Genomic DNA, 18670 nt, shown 5'->3' with positions numbered 1-18670 from the left:
TCCAAGGCCTGAGCACCCTTTCCATGGGGAAATTCCTGCTGGTGTCCACCCTGAGCCTCCCCTGGCCCAGCCTGAGGCTGTTCCCTCTCCTCCCGTCCCTGTTCCCTGGCAGCAGAGTCCAAGCCCCCCTCACTGCCCCTCCTGTCAGGGAGTTATGCAGAGCCACAAGGGCCCCCCTGAGCCTCCTTTTCTCCAGGCTGAGCCCCCCCAGCTCCCTCAGCCCCTGCTGGGGCTCCAGCCCCTCCCTGGGCACACCCCAGCCCCTCAGTGTCCTTCTTATCATGAGTGTCCAGAACTGGACACAGGACCTGAGGTCCCTCAGCAATGCCAGCTCAGGGGACAGTCACTGCCCTGGTCCTGCTGCCAGCCCAGTCCTGGGACAGCTCAGGTGCCACTGGCCTCTTGCCCACCTGGGCACTCCTGGGCTCATGTCCAGCTGCTGCTGACCAGCAGCTCCAGGTCCTGTCCAGTTTTCCAGTCACTTTGCCCTCACCTGGAACATCCCATGGGGTTACTGTGACACAAATGCAGTTCCCAGCACTTGGTCTTACTGAACCCAGCTTACTAAGCTGAGCAGCCTTTACAAATTCCCAGGTGGGATTCCAGAACTTTACAATGCTACCGACCTCAGCCCTATTTGTTACCCAGAATCACAGAATATTCTGCACTGGAAGGGACCCACAAGGACTGAACATCCCCAGGTCACAGCAGAAGCATCACTAAAAAGAGACTGCTTAAAACAAGGCCTGCAGTGTTGATGGGGGAAGGCAGCTCTGCCTCAGGGGAGCCTCCTGGACAGTCTGTGCTCCAAGGAGAGGTTCAAAGGCTCGAGCTAACCCAGAGACACACTGGCATGAAACCTAGGAGGACCCCTGCCTTTGGAACAGAACCTTACAACTCTAAAGCTGACACTGCTCTGTTATGAGTACTAAGAGATGTCTGATTGATCTTGGTTTGGTTGCCTGAATTCAGGAGGGAAGAACATGGCTCTGGCTGGGAATTACCCTTCAGAGCCTGCTGAGCCCAGTCTGCCCCAGTGAAATATTCCCAGGAGCAGAACTGCCCCTCAGGCTGGGCTCAGCACAGTGCCCACAATGCAGTGGGGGGAGTGAGAGAGACAGCCTTGGGGTGCTGAGAGGGTAGAAAACCAAACCTCCAGGCAGAGATGAGGTGTCTCACCTGGCCAACAGCCACATCTTTCCCTCTTTTGCTACAAGTTTTGAACATGCACCAAGCTCTGGGACTGGGGAAGTCCCAGTTCATCAGGTGGCTGCACTGGTTGGAAATCCAGGCGTGGAAGGAGCCTGTGCTGTCCCCAGGGCTGCTGCACATCTGGGGGGCTCTGAGATGCACCTGGTGCTGGGACACAGGAACCTCAGGGCTAAGCAGCTGTTCCCTCTTTCCAGGCCCTATCAGTTACAACCCCACCAGCAGAATTAATAAAACATCACCACTCTTCACAAGCTCTCTGGGGGAGATTTACCCTGAGGAGGTGGAAGCTTTTACTCAAAATCAGCTACAAATGCTGCATCACAATGCCCACTGTACTCACTGCAGCACTCCCCAGATAACCACTGACCACAGGCATTTCAACTGGAATAAAGAGAAATTATATAAAAAAACAGCCTAACATTAGAGAAAAAGCACTTAAGGATTTTTTTTCCACCTTCAATATAAACTTCCTATGGGAAGCTTCCTTCCTCAGCAAGAGGAGGCAGCAAACATTTAAGACAGAAAATTTTGAAAGGTTTTTCCTTTTAATTTCAGGCTTTGTTCAAGGCAATACAATATATCTCCTTGCTACCACATCAAAATGGCACTAAAATAACATTACTGAGTGTGCTTTATATGATACAAAATTTATATTAAAAATTTCAACACCTGAGGAGAAGAAAAAAAAAATCTCAAAAATGTTAGTGCTCATGTTCGGAATTATTTTTAATTTAAAGTACTGTTCACTTCTACATAAAAAAGGAAGCAACTTCCTGCTTCTATCTATTACTAGATGCCCTTGTTAAGAAGAAAAAAAAAATCAACAAATCTGGAGTTTTGAGCCTGAAGCAGGTCCCCAGGAAGACAAGAAAGGAAAACAGAGCAGCGTGAGCTCCACAGAACACGGATGTTTGAAGTTCCTCTGAATCCCAGACAAGCTTCCTGTGCCATGTGTAGGAATTTTTGAGCAAGCATCCTGTGGCTAAACAATGAAACCCAGCCATTTGAATGATCAGAATCTATACAAAAGAAGGGAATTAAAAAACACTTCTTGGCTGCAGAGTTATCAGAAATTCCTCTGAGGCTCCCTGAATGGCTGATCAGGATGCGTTGCCATCGGCAGTTACATAATGGGCTCCTGTGGAGCAGCAAAAAGTAACAACTGCAGAGATTTTCCACAGATTAATACCAAAATGCAAGGGGTTAAGGATGAACAGAGCTAATGAAAACCCCACTGGAGCTGGGAGAGACTGCTACTGCCCCAGAGCTCCTGAAAGAAACCTGTGCTGGATGAGGGCAGGAAGAGAAAAGAGTCCCAGAGTAACACAGGCTGGGCTGCGTTTGGAATGGTAATTGTAAACCCCAAGAACTCCAGGATCACAAAATGGGTTTGGCTGGGAGGGACCTTAAAGCTCATCCAGTCCCACTCCCTGTGACAGGCAGGGACACCTCCCACTAGACCAGGTTGCTCCAAGCCCCATACAACCTTCCCAAGGATGGGGAGTCCACAGCTCCCCTGGGTACCCAAACACCTGCAGTTCACTTACCAAGCAAAAGTCAAGGTCTAAAGAAAAAAAAAAAAGGAGAGGAGGCTATAAATTTTCATAGCTGAACAAACGGCCTGAAGAATTAACTTCAACTAGGGAAATGGAATTTTAGATTTGCCGAGGTTATGTTTAATTTTAATGGCATTGAAACTACTTTCCCATTATTTCTCAAATAATTAAAATTTATGCAAGACTGAAACTTCATTTGGACATCACAGGCTCTTCCTCAACCCTGGTACTCCCCAGATCTCTGGACAATTGAACAAGAAGGCTTTCCTATGAGCTGCTGGACTGCAGGGGTTGGGAAGCAGAAGAGTGGATTAAAGGATGAGCAGAGACCATGTCTCCACAGAGAAACGGGTTACAGCTAATCCAAGAATTCTCCTGCACGTCACGCTCAATCCCAACACCATAGCTCATTTTTATCAGCCCTTGGCTTACAAAATAAGCCCACAGGTTTTGTAAATCCAACAGAAATACAGAATTGTCTTTTTTCTTTTAATGCTGCCTGAACAACTCTTCTGAAGAGCTCCAGCCCATCAATTTCTCCAAGCTGAAGCCATGTCCTACCTTTCCAAAGCAAGCAGGATTTATGCAATAGCATCACAATGTACTGCTCACTCCTCACTCAGTACAACACAAGAGCTCCTCCCAGCTGATAACTGCCCCTCTACCACCTGCAGGTTTTGTCCTGACATGGCAGGCACACTCAAAAACTCTGGCAGCCCTGGGTGTAGGGAAGGAAATGTTCTGCTCAGCCCAGGACTGTTCCTTCCAGAGCAGGAGCAAAGCATATGGAGAAAGTCCCACAGCTGTCCTGGGGCTCTTCAGCAGCTAAACAAACAGGAAGGTTGATACCAGGAAGTGAATAAACCAGTGTGTTAAAATAGAAATCATCTCCACAATGACCAAACCCAAGAAAAGTGAACTTGTACCACCATCACTGTGGCAGGGCAAGCAGAACTCAGCCCCATCAGAACAGATCTTTTCTCACCCAGCCCACAGACACTGTGAGTTGATGCCCCTTTCTCTGTACCTTGTATTTCTGCCTCAGCTCCTCGGTGTCTTCCTTCTCCACCTCCAGCACTCGCCTCCGCTCAGTGGCATCCTCGGCGTAGTCGAGCTGTTTTAAAGATAAATAAGAGAAGAAATGCAATTTGGCCCATAAGTACATTGCACTATCAAATCTACAAGAAAGCACAACCTAACAACTTTAACTGAAACAGAATCTATGCAAGTTTGCTTTCTCTGTTTTGTCACCCCAAGTGTAAAACGGGTCATTAATCCTCCTGATGTGGAAGGCCCTGGCAGGCCCACGGCAGCTTTGGGGAGGGGAAATCTCAGAGCCCAGGATTTGGGGGAGCATCCAGACACCAGAACTGAGGCTCACAGGGATAAACAGAGGATGCATTTTGCAGGCAAGTGTTTTCTTACCGTGCTGCTTCAAGAGCAAAGTGTTCTTTACCCTGGATGTACAAGCTCTCACTTTCAAATGTCTTTGCCACCCATTCCCCAGAAGCCCTGCAGGGGTGAGGGGAGCTCACCTCCATCTCCATCCGGCCCATGCCCATGACATCGTACTTGACGACGATAGGGATGGGATCTGTCCTCCCTGAAAGAGGAACACACAGAGAGGGGTCAGCAGCAGCCCAGAACCACAGCTCACTGTACACATTGGGTTTGGGTGGTTAGAGATCTTGCCTTGGAGTGCAGAGACCAGAAAGCTACAGTGAACCAAACACGAGCCATTCTCACAGCTTACAGCCAACCCTGCGCCCAGCTCCGAACCAAACCCAGGATGAAAAATGCATTTTCTGAACATTAACTGCTCATGTAAAAGCTTCTTCTGGTTAATGTTCCCCCATGACAAGCCCTGGGGCAGGGCTGATAACAGGACTTGAGCCTTCTCCTCAAGGTTTCCACATCAGGCTCCTCATCTTCCCATAAGAGTGAAGAAGCTGCTAATCACATTTCACTGTTGCAGCTCATGAATCATTGATTAGAACTTCCCTGTAAGGGATGTGGAAGCTTCCCTCCCACCAGCTTTTACCCTCCCCAGGAGTAAGGAATGCTGAGGAGAAGGATGGCACAGAAGCCAAACTCCCTCCATCCCAATCACCCGGTGTAGGCCGGGGTCGGTCCCTGCTCCCACAGCCCCGGAGCAATGCTCTGGCCCCGCCGTGTCACCTGTAAGCTGTGAAAAGGACTGGTTGCGAAGAAAATTGACTTTGAACTAATCAAACTATGCTGGAGATTTTTTTTTAACATATCTTTAATCCACTCATAACCAGCCAAACAAAGCAAAATGGGGCAGACAAGCACTTTACTACCACAGCTTTTTTTTTTTTTTTTTAATTTTAAATTATCATTATTTTGATTTTTACATCACAACTGGCTTTGGTGGTTGTGATGTAACCCACTGACAAAGTACTTACCTTCTCCAGTGCAAACCTTGAGTGAAAAAACAGAATGTTTACTTCCCTTATTATTGCTCTTGTTTGGTGTAAACAACTCTTTTGTTATACACACATACACAGGTATTATACCTTTGGGCTAAAAGACAGACAGGTTGGCATCATGCCGAAATATTCCACTGCCATCCACATGTGCAAAAGGTTGAAGTCTTTAAAACTGCCTCAGAAAATCTGGACAGGTGTGAACTTTTTGCCAGCATCAGCCATAAAACATCCTGCCAAAAACACTGCCCCAGAGGGGCTTTTAAATCTTAAACTACAGACATGTGGTTTTATTCAGAAATAAATCCATTTAATTAATTGCTTTATGGTTTTGTTGATATGCCCAGGAATTTGACAGGCAGGTATCCATCAGTTCCAAAAGTAGTGATCCCATTGATCTGAAATGGTTTGGATTGAGCTTTCCTTTGGATATTTAATGTTCATCTTTGACAAGGTTTCTCTTATGCCCAATGGTATAATACAGTAAGCAGTGACTGCAATTTTTAGCAAAAGGACCAAATTAAAGACAGGTTATAAAAATGATTTCCTAGGTGCAATATCACTTTCATAACGTCTCAGCCAGGGATTTACTGGTAAGTGGTGAACACAAAAGGAATGGCTGGCACCAAGTGTCAACAATTTATTACTCAATTTTTCTTTTTTCCAAGATTTTTTTTTTTGTTTGGTTTTGGGTATTTTTGGTTCATTTTTGTTTTGTTTCTCCAGCATTTAAGATCTTTGGATGCAGCCTCATTGACCTGGTAAACCCCTGTATACAAACAATGTATCAGTACTTTTGCCTTCTAAGGCAGTCAAAGTTTTTTGGGTTGGTTTTTTTAAATTCAAAACGTATTTAGAAATTGCAGTAGCAAGTGCTAGTGCCCATCGTGTTGGGGGGGGAAAAAAAATCAAGTTTGGACAGTATTAAAAATTTATGTTTAAACTGATTTTGGCAGTTCTAACACAAACAGAAACATCCCTTCTTAGCAATACCCTTTAATGAACAAGGATCAGACAAGTGTGCATAAAGAAAGGAAAGGAAAGGAAAATGAAAGACCAAGCAGAAGGATGATGGCTACAACAGAGAAAGTAAGCCTAACATTGGTGCACTGATGACAAAAGGAGTAATTCAGTCTGAAAATAAAAAATTACCACTGCTAAGTTTACCATCACCACAACAAGTCCAGGATCATAACGCTGTAAAAAAGAAACACCATTTGTTAGGCAGAAACCATTAGGGGCAGAAAATAGGCCGTTTGGCAGGGAGGATGGGTTAAAAAAAAATAACAGGAGGCTTCTTGCTCACCCCTCCACCCCATGACCGTGCTCTGCCCTGCAGAACCAGGGAGCCATTGGAGCAGCTCTGACTCCTGCTGGGTGTTGGGAGAGCTCCTGTAACAGCCCCGCTCCGAGGAGGCACTGAGGCACATGTAAGCAGGCAATTTAAAAAGGAAACAAATCAGGATCTTAAGGAAGTAACAAAGACTCAGGGCCAAAAGGAGCTCTGCTTGCAGGTAAGAGGAGAATATTCCATGTGAAAAGTGAATCCTCATTTCATTACGAATGGAACCTCATGTGTGACATCCAGGTGACCGGTGACATGTCCACATGTAGCACAACTATGGCAGCAGTGCCAACCCCTCATGGATCCCCCTGGAGCCAGCTGGGGCAGTAGGACAAGCAGACAAGCTGCTGGGCAGTGGGGTGGCCTCAATCTGTGTCTAAGGCAAGCCATGATGGTGAAGGGACAGGACAGGCTCAGGGCCACCCCTCGCCCACCGGCTGCCAGGTGGGACATGGGGAGCGGCCAAAGGGGGAAATGGGACTCTCCAAGTTCTGCTCCTCATTTGTCCTTTGAAGGAACTTCCTTGAGGAAAGTTTATCCTCCTGCTGGCCATGACAATGGGATCTCTCCTAGCAGGTAAACATGGCTTGGACATTTGGGAGCCTCCCAGGTTTGGGGTCCCTGCTGAGCTTTTCTTGCACACCAGCATGCTTTGAAGGGAATGTAAGCCTCCAAGGCCCAGAATTCCCACACTTCCTGCCACTCAGCAGGGCTGCAAGCAGTGCCACACAGACAGCTAATTCCCAGGGTAAATCCTGCTGTGTCCCTGTCCCAGCCCCCTACACCCCGCAACATTTATTTTCCTTTTTTTGAGGCAGGTCACAAACTCCGTCACAGACTGTGACTACACAGGCTGCAGACCCCAAAGCTGAGAGAGTTATTGCATAAAACACTTCCACACACAGGAAAAATCTTGCGGAGAGGACAGAGCAGGAACCCCCAGCAGGACAGAAAAAAATAAAGAGGTCACACAAGAGTCACACCTTAGAAAACCCAATCTCAAAGTAAATTAGGTTAGCAATGATTCCCTAGACTCAGAAATGAAATGAGATTCCCAAAGTGACTTGCTGTACTTGTTTTGCTTTCTTCTCCCCAAGAAATGGGAAAACCTTTCTCCCACTTTGCAAAAAATTGCTCAGACCCAAAGAAACCCTGACAGCCATCCCCTCCCAGAACCCTGCAGTGGGGCAGGGAGCACGTGGCCAGGCCAGACTTCTCCAGATTCCATCCTTTTTAACTGCATAAAGCTATTGGATATGAGCAAATACTTCCCTCCCAGTGCTATAAATTAATAAATCTTGGGAAAATTCATCCTAAGGTTTCAGGGCTTTGGTATCAGACGCAGGTCATACAGCACACGGAGCGTGGGTTCAGGGCCACACTGTGGCTCTGGACACAGACTGGATGCTGCTCTACTTTCTGGAATGGGAATATCCCAGCTGGAGCAGCCATCTGATCCTGCCTGAAAACACCAGCGTTGTCAACACCAGCCCATGTTTTATCCTGTTTTTAACAAGTCAAAACAGAAAACAGTTTTCATCAGATTTGCAGATTCAGAGGAACTCCTCCCTCCAAATACAGCATCATAGAATTCCAGAATGGTCTGGGTTGGGAGGGAACTTTAAAAAAAGTTCCTCCATGGAACAGGGACACCTTCCACTATCCCAAATTGCTCCAAGCCCTGTCCAGTCTGGCCTTTGACACTTCCACAGATGGGGCAGCCACAGCTGCTCTGAGCACCCCTGTGCCAGGGTCCCACCACCCTCACAGGGAAGAGCTTCCTCCCAATATCTAATGTAAATTGATCCTTTTTTAATTTATAACATCTACTCCTTGTCCTATCCGTTAAAGAGACATTTACATATAAAAGGATGAAAGAAAAAGTACCCTAAAAAGTTCTAAAAGTACCCTAAAAAATGTTAACATAATTAAAACAAATCTCTTTCAGTGTGTCCCTTATGCAGTGTATAAGCACCACAGAAGTAACACAACAACCATAATCCTGCTTGTTTTGTTGACATCTTCATAGAAATTCCCCCCAGGTACAAGCTTTGTAGGATCCAATCCTAGAGTACTGATTGATATCACACTTGTCACCAGAGGAGAATTTAATAAACTCAGCATCTCCAGAGGACACAAACAACAGCATCTGATCTTGTTGGACATGGAGGAGTTTTTCTTATTTGTTATCTTTATGCTGCAACTGAAACTCGCAGTAAGACACAACCTTCCAGGTGTTTTAGCTGCTCCTGGAAAGGAACTATCACTCAGCTGCATGCAGGGCAGTTTCATGACCACAGCACTGGGCTGCTCTGGTGGATAAGAGTTGGTTTGTTCAGTCAGTACAAACCCCACTGCAGGCTCTGGAAGAGAAACAGGTGCCTGGAGTCAGCAACCAAAACCTGCAGGAATGGATCCACAGGGACAAGGCTCACCTTCAGCTGCACTTTCTGGGAAAAGGGAGATAGAGAGGAGTTCCTGTGCTGAGTGAGTTGCAGTTTCAAAGATGAGGATTTTGCAACAGTCCTGTTTCAATATAGCATGGGGAGGGGGGCTGGGTTCTGCTTCCAGGTAACAAGTGTCAGGACAAGAGGGAGCAGCCTCAAATTGTGCCAGGGAAGGTTTAGGTTGGATATAGGGGAAATTTCTTCATGGAGGGGTTGTTCAGCTTAGGCAGAGGCTGCCCAGCAACTCCCTCCAGTGGTGGAGTCGCCATCCCAGGAGGGATTTAAAAGCTGTGTAGATGTGACACCTGGGGACAGGGGACAGTGGTGGCCTTGGCAGCACTGGGCTCCCTAAGAGTCTAATGAGAAACCAAGGGCTGCCCTGTTGAAAATTCAGACTCCTCATTCAGTATATCAAAAGGGGAGAGGGGAGAAAATCCACTCGTTTTCACTGGTGCACAAGTCTGGGGTGCTCCTCACTGGCTAAAAATGACACCACATTATCAAACTCATTCCAGCTGCTGCAAGAAGCAAATGAACAAACAAGGGCAAGCTTTAATCCTGGTCCCCTTTGGGAATTAGATTTGTGAGCTCATCCTGTTTGTGTCAGATTTCTGGAAGGGGTCAAAACAATCAAACAAAGGTCCATCATCCTTGGTGGCAAACAAAAGTTCTAGAAAGGAGAAAGTGTTTTTCAAGAACACAGAAACTGCTCTGTGAATTTAATCCTTACTAAGCAGGGGAGAAATGACGAGAGAAAGTCAAGTTGTAAACACCCCAATCACGTGGAACACTTGCAATGGGAGCTCAAAACTTTGCAGACACACAAACCAAGTGTGCCACTTGCAGAAAACCAAGCTGAGGTTTGGCACTGAGGCATCAAGCAGAGCTCCTTGAACTTTTGCAGGGAAAGGGACCTGGTGGAGTCTGGGGTGAAAAGACATCCTTACCCCACATGCTAGACAATGGATTAAAGAGCAACACAGAAGGTGTTGGAGCAAGAACACAACTCCTGGTTGATTTAGGATAGGAATTCAAGGTAAGAGCTGCTGTCTATGCTCATGTTGGTAAGTGGACAGGGCTGAAGGGTCTGTCTGACTCAAGGCAGCACTGAGGAGCAAGGTAGGTTGTGCATGGCCGTGGCCTCTCCCTCCCCCACACTCCTCTCTCCCAGTTTAATAAAACTGCTCTTCCATTGCACCAGCACAAGAAGGCCTTGTCCCAAGCCACGCTAAGGGGGCTCTCACAATAAACACGAGGCACTGAAAGCACAGTGATTTCAGATTTCACTGGCTACACCCACTCCAGCAACACAAACTCACCATCTGTAATCAAGGGAAGGATCTTGCACCTCCAAAAGCAAACAAGGGGACAACTGCTTCCCCCAAAGGACACTGAGGCACTGAGTAAACCTCCCTTTCAGTCTGTGGTCTGCTGGGTTTTAACACAGCAGTGAAGGACGGGTATGATGACAGCAGCCAGGTTTCTCAAGCTAAGTTCACAAGAAAACATCACTCTTAGAACCACTGGCATGATTTGTGTTGCAAACACAAGCATGGAAATGTTCCTCCATGCCAGGATTGGCGCTCCTGTGAGGACACGTGAAGATACAAGAAGATAAGAGAGTGATCACAGCTATTTCTTGGGCAGTCCTGAGACTGCCAAACCAACCGATACCTAATGAATAAAGGCACTGTGAAGCATTTTTATCTGCCTCTCCTGTGTTTTCCTGTATTTATTACAAAGCTCCAAAACCCAGAAAGAAATCTGACACCCCTCAGATGCTCATTGTTCCATGTTCACAGGCCTGACACACATCCACCGTCTGCCTCCACAAGATCAGAGGAGCCAACAAATGGAAAACACATTAATATCTGAGTTGAAGCCATTTGGTGAGCGGGTGACAGTGCCAGGATTCAAGACCTTGGAATTCAAACCCTGAGCTCATTTCTCCAAGCTGTAGCTGCCAAGTGATCACATTTGTGACTGATCTCAGTTGCTTGAGTGGTCAAAGCTCTGTTTATTGCTCCCCACAGCCTGAGGAAAATCCAGCAAAGGCAGCACCCGCAGCCACCTGGCACTGCCTTGGAACAGGGACTTGGATCCAGCTCCATCCCACAGCCAGGGATCACCCCAGGGGCTGCCAGCAAAGGATATTTCCTGCCTGAGCCACGGGATCATGGCTTCACCTGCAGCTCTGAGCCGTTTCCAGCACTTGTCAGACGCTTCTGCTCCTCCACCCTGCTCAGCCCTTGGACCAAGAGGGAATGTTTTCCTTTTCTGAACAGATTTGGGGAGGAATGTGCCAAAGAAGAACTGCACCATAGTGATGCTGAGGGGGGAAGTGCTGACTATATTTATCCTCACAGAATTTGCAACGTAAAAGCAAAAAATCCACTTGTGTTTTTTCTTTTAATTGAAAAATATGCAACAAAAATATAGGTTGATGAAGGAAACACATTTTAGCATTGCTAACAAATTTGCTATACCTGACTTTGCTACGTAGCTGGATGTACTCATGAAAAGATAAAATAAACCCAAAGCACTTTTTATTAACTGCTGCTTCCTGTATCACCAGGATGATTTATACAATCAGTGTGGGGCACACCTTGGTCAACAGGAACAGCACTGCCCTGACAGTCTGTGCAGGTTTATTGCTTTCAGCCTCAATGGAAGGGAATGAGGATGCAGGAAGGGTTCCCAGCTCTGCTTGGCACTGCCAAGAGCTCCCAAGACACAGGCATGGCCCTGCCCTCTCCTTGCAGCGTTACATCAGCAGAACTGCTCCCCAGGGAGGTGGAAGCAGTTCTTCTAGAACAGTTACACTGAAATGATGCCAAAACTTGGCTAAAACCATTAGCAAACATGAAGGAAGTTATTACTGAAAAGGCAGAGGAAGCAGGGGACGGAAGGCATTTCTTCAGGACCAAAGGCTACAGGGAAAGTTCCTGCCACTGCAAGGACCTGCCCGAAAAGGAACATCCCTGCCCTAAACAGAACCACCTGCTGCTTCTGTTTCCTGAGTACTGGTGATAATCCAAGTCCCAGCACAGACCAGCAACCACCCACCTTGAAACTCCTTTTGTTTTCACTCTGAGCATTTTCATAACAATAACCAAGCACAGAATGAGATGCCTCAGTCCCTGAGGAGCAAACACAGGAATTCCAGAGCTAGAATGAGCCCCCACATTACCTGAGCTGTTTGATTCACAAACTGAGACACTGAGGAGCAGCTCTGCGACAAATCGTGTGATCTCTGTTGCCATAGCAAAGTACTACATTGGGATTCACCTCTGAGAAATACCACAAAAGATCAGAATAATTTTGGTCCTGGGAATACTGTGGGAATGTGCAGTAAATCAATGCCTTTAAACATATCAAATTAATCATACAGAACACAACTTGTGGTGTAGGGGAACTTGTAACTGCTTCTACACAGGAGGTGGGGCTGTTTTTAAAGGGTTAAGGCTGCAATCGGCAAGAATGTTTACAAGAGAGAATTTTAGAGAGGCAAATCTGTGTTGAATAATTACAACTGTTACCCAGACTGGCAAAGGAGGAGCTGGACCTGTCCACCAGAGCTGGTCAATTCTTCCTCAGAGTCCCCTCCATACGGCCAGTAATCATCAAACCTTCCTCCTGCCCTCTCCAAACCCTCTCTGCAGAGCTGCACACCCTCCCCAGCCCCTGCTATGACCCAGGAAGCAGCAGGATAACCTCCTCGGTTTCCCCTGGTCTAATTAAATGAGATTAAACTACTGGCTTTAGCCTTGCAGATATACCTCTAGAGTACTATTAATTCATATTAAACACACAAGTCCAAAAGAAAAAAAAATCCAGAAGTTTTCAGCACAATTAATTTTTTCAAACAAGACTTGTCAAAAAAATTGACAGGGAAAAGGCAAAAAGCTTATAAAAATATTTTCAAATGTACAATTCAAATTATCCCACTTCTGCACATCAGTCTCTTGGCTTTTCATAATACTACTTAATGGGAAATACTCATTCCAAGAGAAATCATTAGAGTGTGGTTGAATTCTGATTTCCCTCAGCCCTCTCATTCCCCTCCTGACTTATGTAACTCCTGATTTATTCACAATCCTTGGGCTCATTTAGCACAGGACTCACACGAAGGTCAGGCAATGCTTTTAACTGATCTTTTGCTAGTTTCATTTTTTCAGGAGACCACAACATTCTGGATTATCAAATATAGGTGTTCCCCCAAAGATAAAAACAGCTACAATCACCATCTTCTCACTTGTCAGAGTGCAACCACCACATATCTCTATGGAAAAGTGGCTCCCTAAGTCATATTTTCCAAATTAAAAAAGATCCCTGTCGACTGGCAACACTGTCTCCTGCTTTTTCATATTCACTGGCTGTTAGCAAGCTGAAGTACCATTTCCAAATATAACACAAGATGTTTGTGGGAAAAAGTGATGAAAAACATCAGGGAAAGAGATGAGCTGAAGAATGACTCTGCTGAATTCCTTATGAATACTTCTGAGCCAGGACTCCAGCACTGGCATGGTCAGAGTCGACAGCACTGTCCCTGCCTGATGCTCCACTCAGCACACATCTCAAATTCAGTGAAAGATGCAGATGTTTCAGCCAGAACACAGCTGGTGACAGCCATATCACTCAAGAGCATGGGCTCTGTGCTTCCCTACCCAAGGGCTCAGCTCTTCTCAGTAACAAGATTTACACCACAAGGCAGCTGCCCAGGGGGTACAAAAACACCTCCTCTGGAATTTTCCTGAGAATGAGCCTCTTTGCACCACACCAGTAGATTTTCATCACCAGCAATTGGCAAGTGTAGAGTTTAGGTTGTTGCAGGTACCACCCAGAGACAGCTCAGCACTCTCACCACTGGATTCCATCCCCCAATGGGGTAGTCAGGATGAAGGAACCCAGCTCAGGGTAAAGTCCTGCAATGTGAAGTTCTTGCTGAACACCACAGGACAACAAGAAAGAAACATTTCTGCCTGGCAGATGTAACACAGCATTACTCTGGGATTCAACAGAACTAAAGAGGGAGCCCCAGCTCAGATGAACATCTAGAATTAAAAGTGACATCACAAAACTCAGCACACTGAACTCCTCCACTTCCTTTCAAGTTAAAGTGCACAGAAAGCAGCTCAATGCAGTATCAATTCCACACAAAATTTTTGAGAGTTTAATGTAAGGACCTACTGCAGGAGGTCAGACACCACACCCACAGCTGAAGGTTGCTTGAAGGGGTTCTGTTTCTGCTGCACCCCCTCACCACAGTAAGATTTTAGGTTCAAGCAGTGTCAAGCAAGAAGAGTTTAACAGGAACACATCTACATCTCTTTAGAAACCTCTCCTGGTCTTTCCTGAACAAGGGAGTGTGGAAGAGGGGAAGAACTTCTATTCTCCCCTCTCACTGCACATCAGACAACTTCACTCTTCGAACTCTGAGAATAAGATTAAAATTGGATGCAAATGTTTCCTTCCTGACATTTCATAGTTGGATTTTTGGCCCGGTCTAAGATTCATGCAGAAAGGTCACTGGATAATGAATTAAACACTCCCAAAACAATCATTACCAATGCCACAGGCAACAGGGACAGGCTCTGGTTGCTGAGAACTCAAAGGAGAAAAGTTGGAGCAGCAGCAGACTCCCTTCCACATCCTCTGCCTGTCCAGACCTCTGCAGAAGTTGTCTGGAAGGTGGATAGGGCATTTCTCCCTTCCAGAAGGGCTGAAATTCCTGCACATGCTCCAAAGCCTACATTAGGAAGGTTTCAGCACTGCACTGGTTTAAAGTGGGTGGGTTATTTTCACTCCTGTGTTCCTGTGACCATGCAGGAGAGGCACAGGAAAGCCTTCAGAGCCCACATTCACATGTATCTTCCACATGGTCCCAATCAGCAGAGCTCCAGTGACATGTGAGAGATCCAGAACAGCTCCAGTACAGCGAGAGGCACAGTGGGAACATCTAAATCTGGACAAGACTCAAAGTGCAAACTCCTGCTAGGGCCATGGGACATGGTGACACCACCACCCTGCATCAACTCCAAACCTAGTCCCATAAGCCATGTTGTTCACTCCATTACATCTGAGCCTGCAGTGCCCCAGACCCTTGGGCTGTGCCTTGGGATCCACCCAGGGCTGGGACAAGGCTTTTCCTTCTTTCAAGTCTGTGTTTCCATACTGGTAACACAAAGGGCAATACAGGGCACCCAAAAGAGGGATCACACCAAGCTCCACCCAAAAGTGATGCACATCCCATGTGCCAAAGGAAAGGCCCAGAGGCGACAGCTACAACCCCACCTGAGGTATGGCCCCAGCAGGGACATGAGAGGACTGGAGAGTGCCATGCATCAACCAGAGAACTCCAATGAAACCATGTTAGAGGAAGCCAGGAGCATTAACCAGGAAGGCAGTCCTGCCTGAGAGGTTAGAGAGCCTTAGTCCAAGGGATTAATAAGCATTCCCAGAGTTTGGAGAATTCATTACCTCTGCACAGTCCACAGCACAGACACCCCCATCTCTAACAGGCTCACTCATGGAAGATGGATTACAAGCTCCAGGTCTTCAGACTACAGGCACGGGAACATGAGTGAGTTATTGAAGGGCTCAGGGCACACCTGAGCTTCAAACACTTCCACAGATTTCTACAGAAATGGGATTTAGTGTCACAGGAAGAATTTAAGTTTAACACAGCAAGGTTTGGTGTGTGCTGGGTCAACCAGCACTTTGGTATCCCAGTGAGATTTACTAATGCCTGACAAACTGATGGGAACAGGAACAAAGCCAACCTGTGACAGTCCTGTGGAGAAATCAGGAGTGAGCCTCTCCCATCCAGAGAACCTCTGTCATCACTTTCCATCTTCAGTGGGCCCTCTCCTGGCCTTCTAACAGGTTCTGACCCCGGTGAGTGCTGACAAATCATGGCAACTAGCTCAAATCTTTAATTCTTTTAATACCAAAACATCAGTACAGTTGGAAGGCACACCACTCCCTGTCAGTGTGGAAAGTGACTCCTCCTCCCTCCACGTTGACTCTCACACATCACCACACACACAGCTCTAACCTGTACCAACAAGTGAGGTAGCAGCTTCCACTTGCAAACTGTCAAATACAAAACTCAACAGTGCATTCGTTTGGATATATTAATAATGGAAAGAAAATCTAATCTAGGAACAAAAGGCAGAAATCATTCTGTTAAAGACCGAGGCAGGAGTTGAAGATTTCAGACACAGGAGACTGGACTTACCCTGCAGTGACTTTCCCAATCCCTGGCCCAGCTTCCACCCATGTTTCTGGAGTAAGCGATGTCCAATATTATCCTGACAGACAGAACACAGAAAACAAACCAAAAATATTCCAATAATATATTCTTCCCTTCCCGCTGACATTTAAACATGTGATGAGCAAGAGATTTTTCTACATATATATGCATGCAAAAAAATGCTACTGAAAAGGCAATATATGCCCAATAAAGGGAAAGACAAATGTCAAAAATTGCTGGCTAGAATTTTTCCAGGGGGATGGGTATTGGGGACGGTCACTTTCTGATGGTGTGCTGGGCAACTTTTGTGCATCACATTTAAAAGAAATTAAAGAATAATAAAAATAAAAAGCAATGTGGGAGAAAATAAAGTGTACCAGTAAAAATTGACCAGTAAAGAGCATAAAATCAAGCTATTTATACAATCATATCCATCACCTAGACAGCACCACTTAAGATTTTTTTGGTAAAGAAAATCTACAATGTGTTTAGTCATTTTGTTTGTGTGTCAGGCTTTTATAATACTGAGTAAGTTGTAAGTGCAAGACTGCCCCACCACTAGAAACCAAAACACAATCAGAGCAAAATCCAGGCTAGACTTGATTGGGTTTTTTTTTATATATGTATATATATATATATAAACTAGCATGCAGCCAATATTAAACTGAAAAAACAGTGAGGTTAGTAAAACAACAAAAAAAATCAATTAAATAAAATGAGCTCAAGCACAGACTGGGTGATGCATTTCACATGTAAACTAACAAAAATACTAAGATGTTAGAATGAAACAGGCCTAGCAATAAGTTAACAGCAAGGAACCATTAGTGCATGTAGGGGAAACAATAAGCATAATGTCTCATCTTCCTAAAAAAAAAAAAAAAAAAAAAGCTATTTTGGAATAACTGGAAAAGTACTGACGCAGCAATTAAGTGTCAGCTTTTGGCAATGGGGCTGAGCAGGGCTCAGTGTGGAAATTGTTGTGTTTTATGCAAGGTTTCTGCCCCCAGACAAAGAGCAGAGCACTCACAGCCCCCCTGGAACCATCTCAATCTGCCAGCTCGCCCTTAGTGACCAGTTCACCCAGTTACAAGCAGTGACCAGCTCCTCAGAGGACTCTTGGCTGGGACCATGTTCACCTTCTAATCACAAAAAATAAAAATAGAAATCAGATATGAACTTGTTGATTACTAACTATCATCAGGCAAACCACAACCTGAGGTATCACAGAATTTTAACAGGATGTGACTCCAGAACACTGAGTGCTACATGGAATCCTAAAAAATAATTATATCTATATGCTGCAGGTTTCTTCAATTAAATAACAGTCATCAACAGAAACCAGAGTAGGTTTTGTCCCTCCACAGTGAAGAAAATGACCACAGGGTTTGCACAACTTTGGTGAATCAGCTTGAAAGGCACAACCTTCCCAAAGATATTGGCTGCATGGATACGTTTTTCCTCAAAAAGATGTTACGTACAAATTTTGGAATTTTTTTTCTAATATCCTAGTAAAATCAGACATTTTGTATTTCTGTATTTCCCAAGGAATAATGTGCACTGTGCATTTTCCCCACACTACCACCTCTGCTCCAGGACATAATTACGGCTACATAGGAAAAAAAAAATTAAACCAGGAGACATAAGGAAACTTCTGGGGATAAAAGGTTAAATGCAAAGAAAAAAATAAAACCCTGTTGGGAAGAGAGGAAAACTTACCTGCAGGCACACCTGGGCAGGCCAATCCCAATGGCCACAGAGTGCCCCATCCTGGCAGAGAGGGGCTGCAGCTCGGGATAGGTTTGGGATGTGTTTGTATAGGGCACTAATTGCCCTACCCTGACAAAGGAGCATTGACTCTAAAAGCCGGTGCTGACAAAAATGGCTGCGTTTTCCAAAAAGAAAAAAAAATCCAAAGGACAAGGAGTACTTTGCAGTCTTGGCCAAGTGGAGATGAGACATTGTGCTGACTGTGTGTGTTATGAATGCACTAAAATAAAGACAGATGAAGCAGAATGCTATTCCAAAAGCAGTGCAAGTGGAGTGAAAGCATTTCCATACGAACCTGGCTTTAAAAACTGGGCTGTCAAAAGAACAGTTAAATGTAACACAAAGTAAGAAACTGTCCAATCACTAATGGTAGTTTTTTTTCTTTTGCTTTGTTTTCAATTCACTGCTTGCAAGTAATGTATTTATTAAAGAAGAGTGAAAGCATAAAATAAATTCAACAAGTCAAGACCAGCTGGGAGATTCAAGAGCGGTGTGTTGTGACTGACAGTGAAGGGGGAAACAAATGTTAAAGGGAAAAAAGAAAAATTTAGAAAGGTTATACACATTAGCACCACTTTTACAGACCCACTCAAGAGGATGGTCCCAAGTTGTTTGACATAAATTGGAATTATGCCTGAACA

General features: G+C 45.4%; 1 protein-coding gene across 6 annotated transcripts in view; it reads right to left on the bottom strand.

The window, feature by feature from the left end:
- GPATCH8 (G-patch domain containing 8) overlaps positions 1-18670 on the bottom strand; it is a 53686-nt gene that overhangs the window by 14392 nt on the left and 20624 nt on the right. For 3 of the 6 annotated variants that reach the window (XM_033079163.1, XM_033079164.1, XM_033079165.1), the window contains 4 exons: positions 18325-18342; positions 16248-16320; positions 4304-4371; positions 3796-3882 (listed from right to left, as the gene is read on the bottom strand). In XM_033079163.1, coding sequence (XP_032935054.1) covers positions 3796-3882; positions 4304-4330 — 114 coding nt within the window. In that variant the 5' untranslated portion in view covers positions 4331-4371; positions 16248-16320; positions 18325-18342. Of the gene's footprint in view, positions 1-3795; positions 3883-4303; positions 4372-6367; positions 12852-16247; positions 16321-18324; positions 18343-18670 lie in introns of those variants that run through there. The other 3 variants (XM_033079166.1, XM_033079162.1, XM_033079167.2) reach the window with 3 other exon arrangements.

Source organism: Catharus ustulatus, chromosome 23 (genome assembly GCF_009819885.2).
Source record: "Catharus ustulatus isolate bCatUst1 chromosome 23, bCatUst1.pri.v2, whole genome shotgun sequence".
Lineage (NCBI taxonomy): Eukaryota > Metazoa > Chordata > Aves > Passeriformes > Turdidae > Catharus > Catharus ustulatus.
This window is presented reverse-complemented; position numbering and strand designations above follow the sequence as displayed.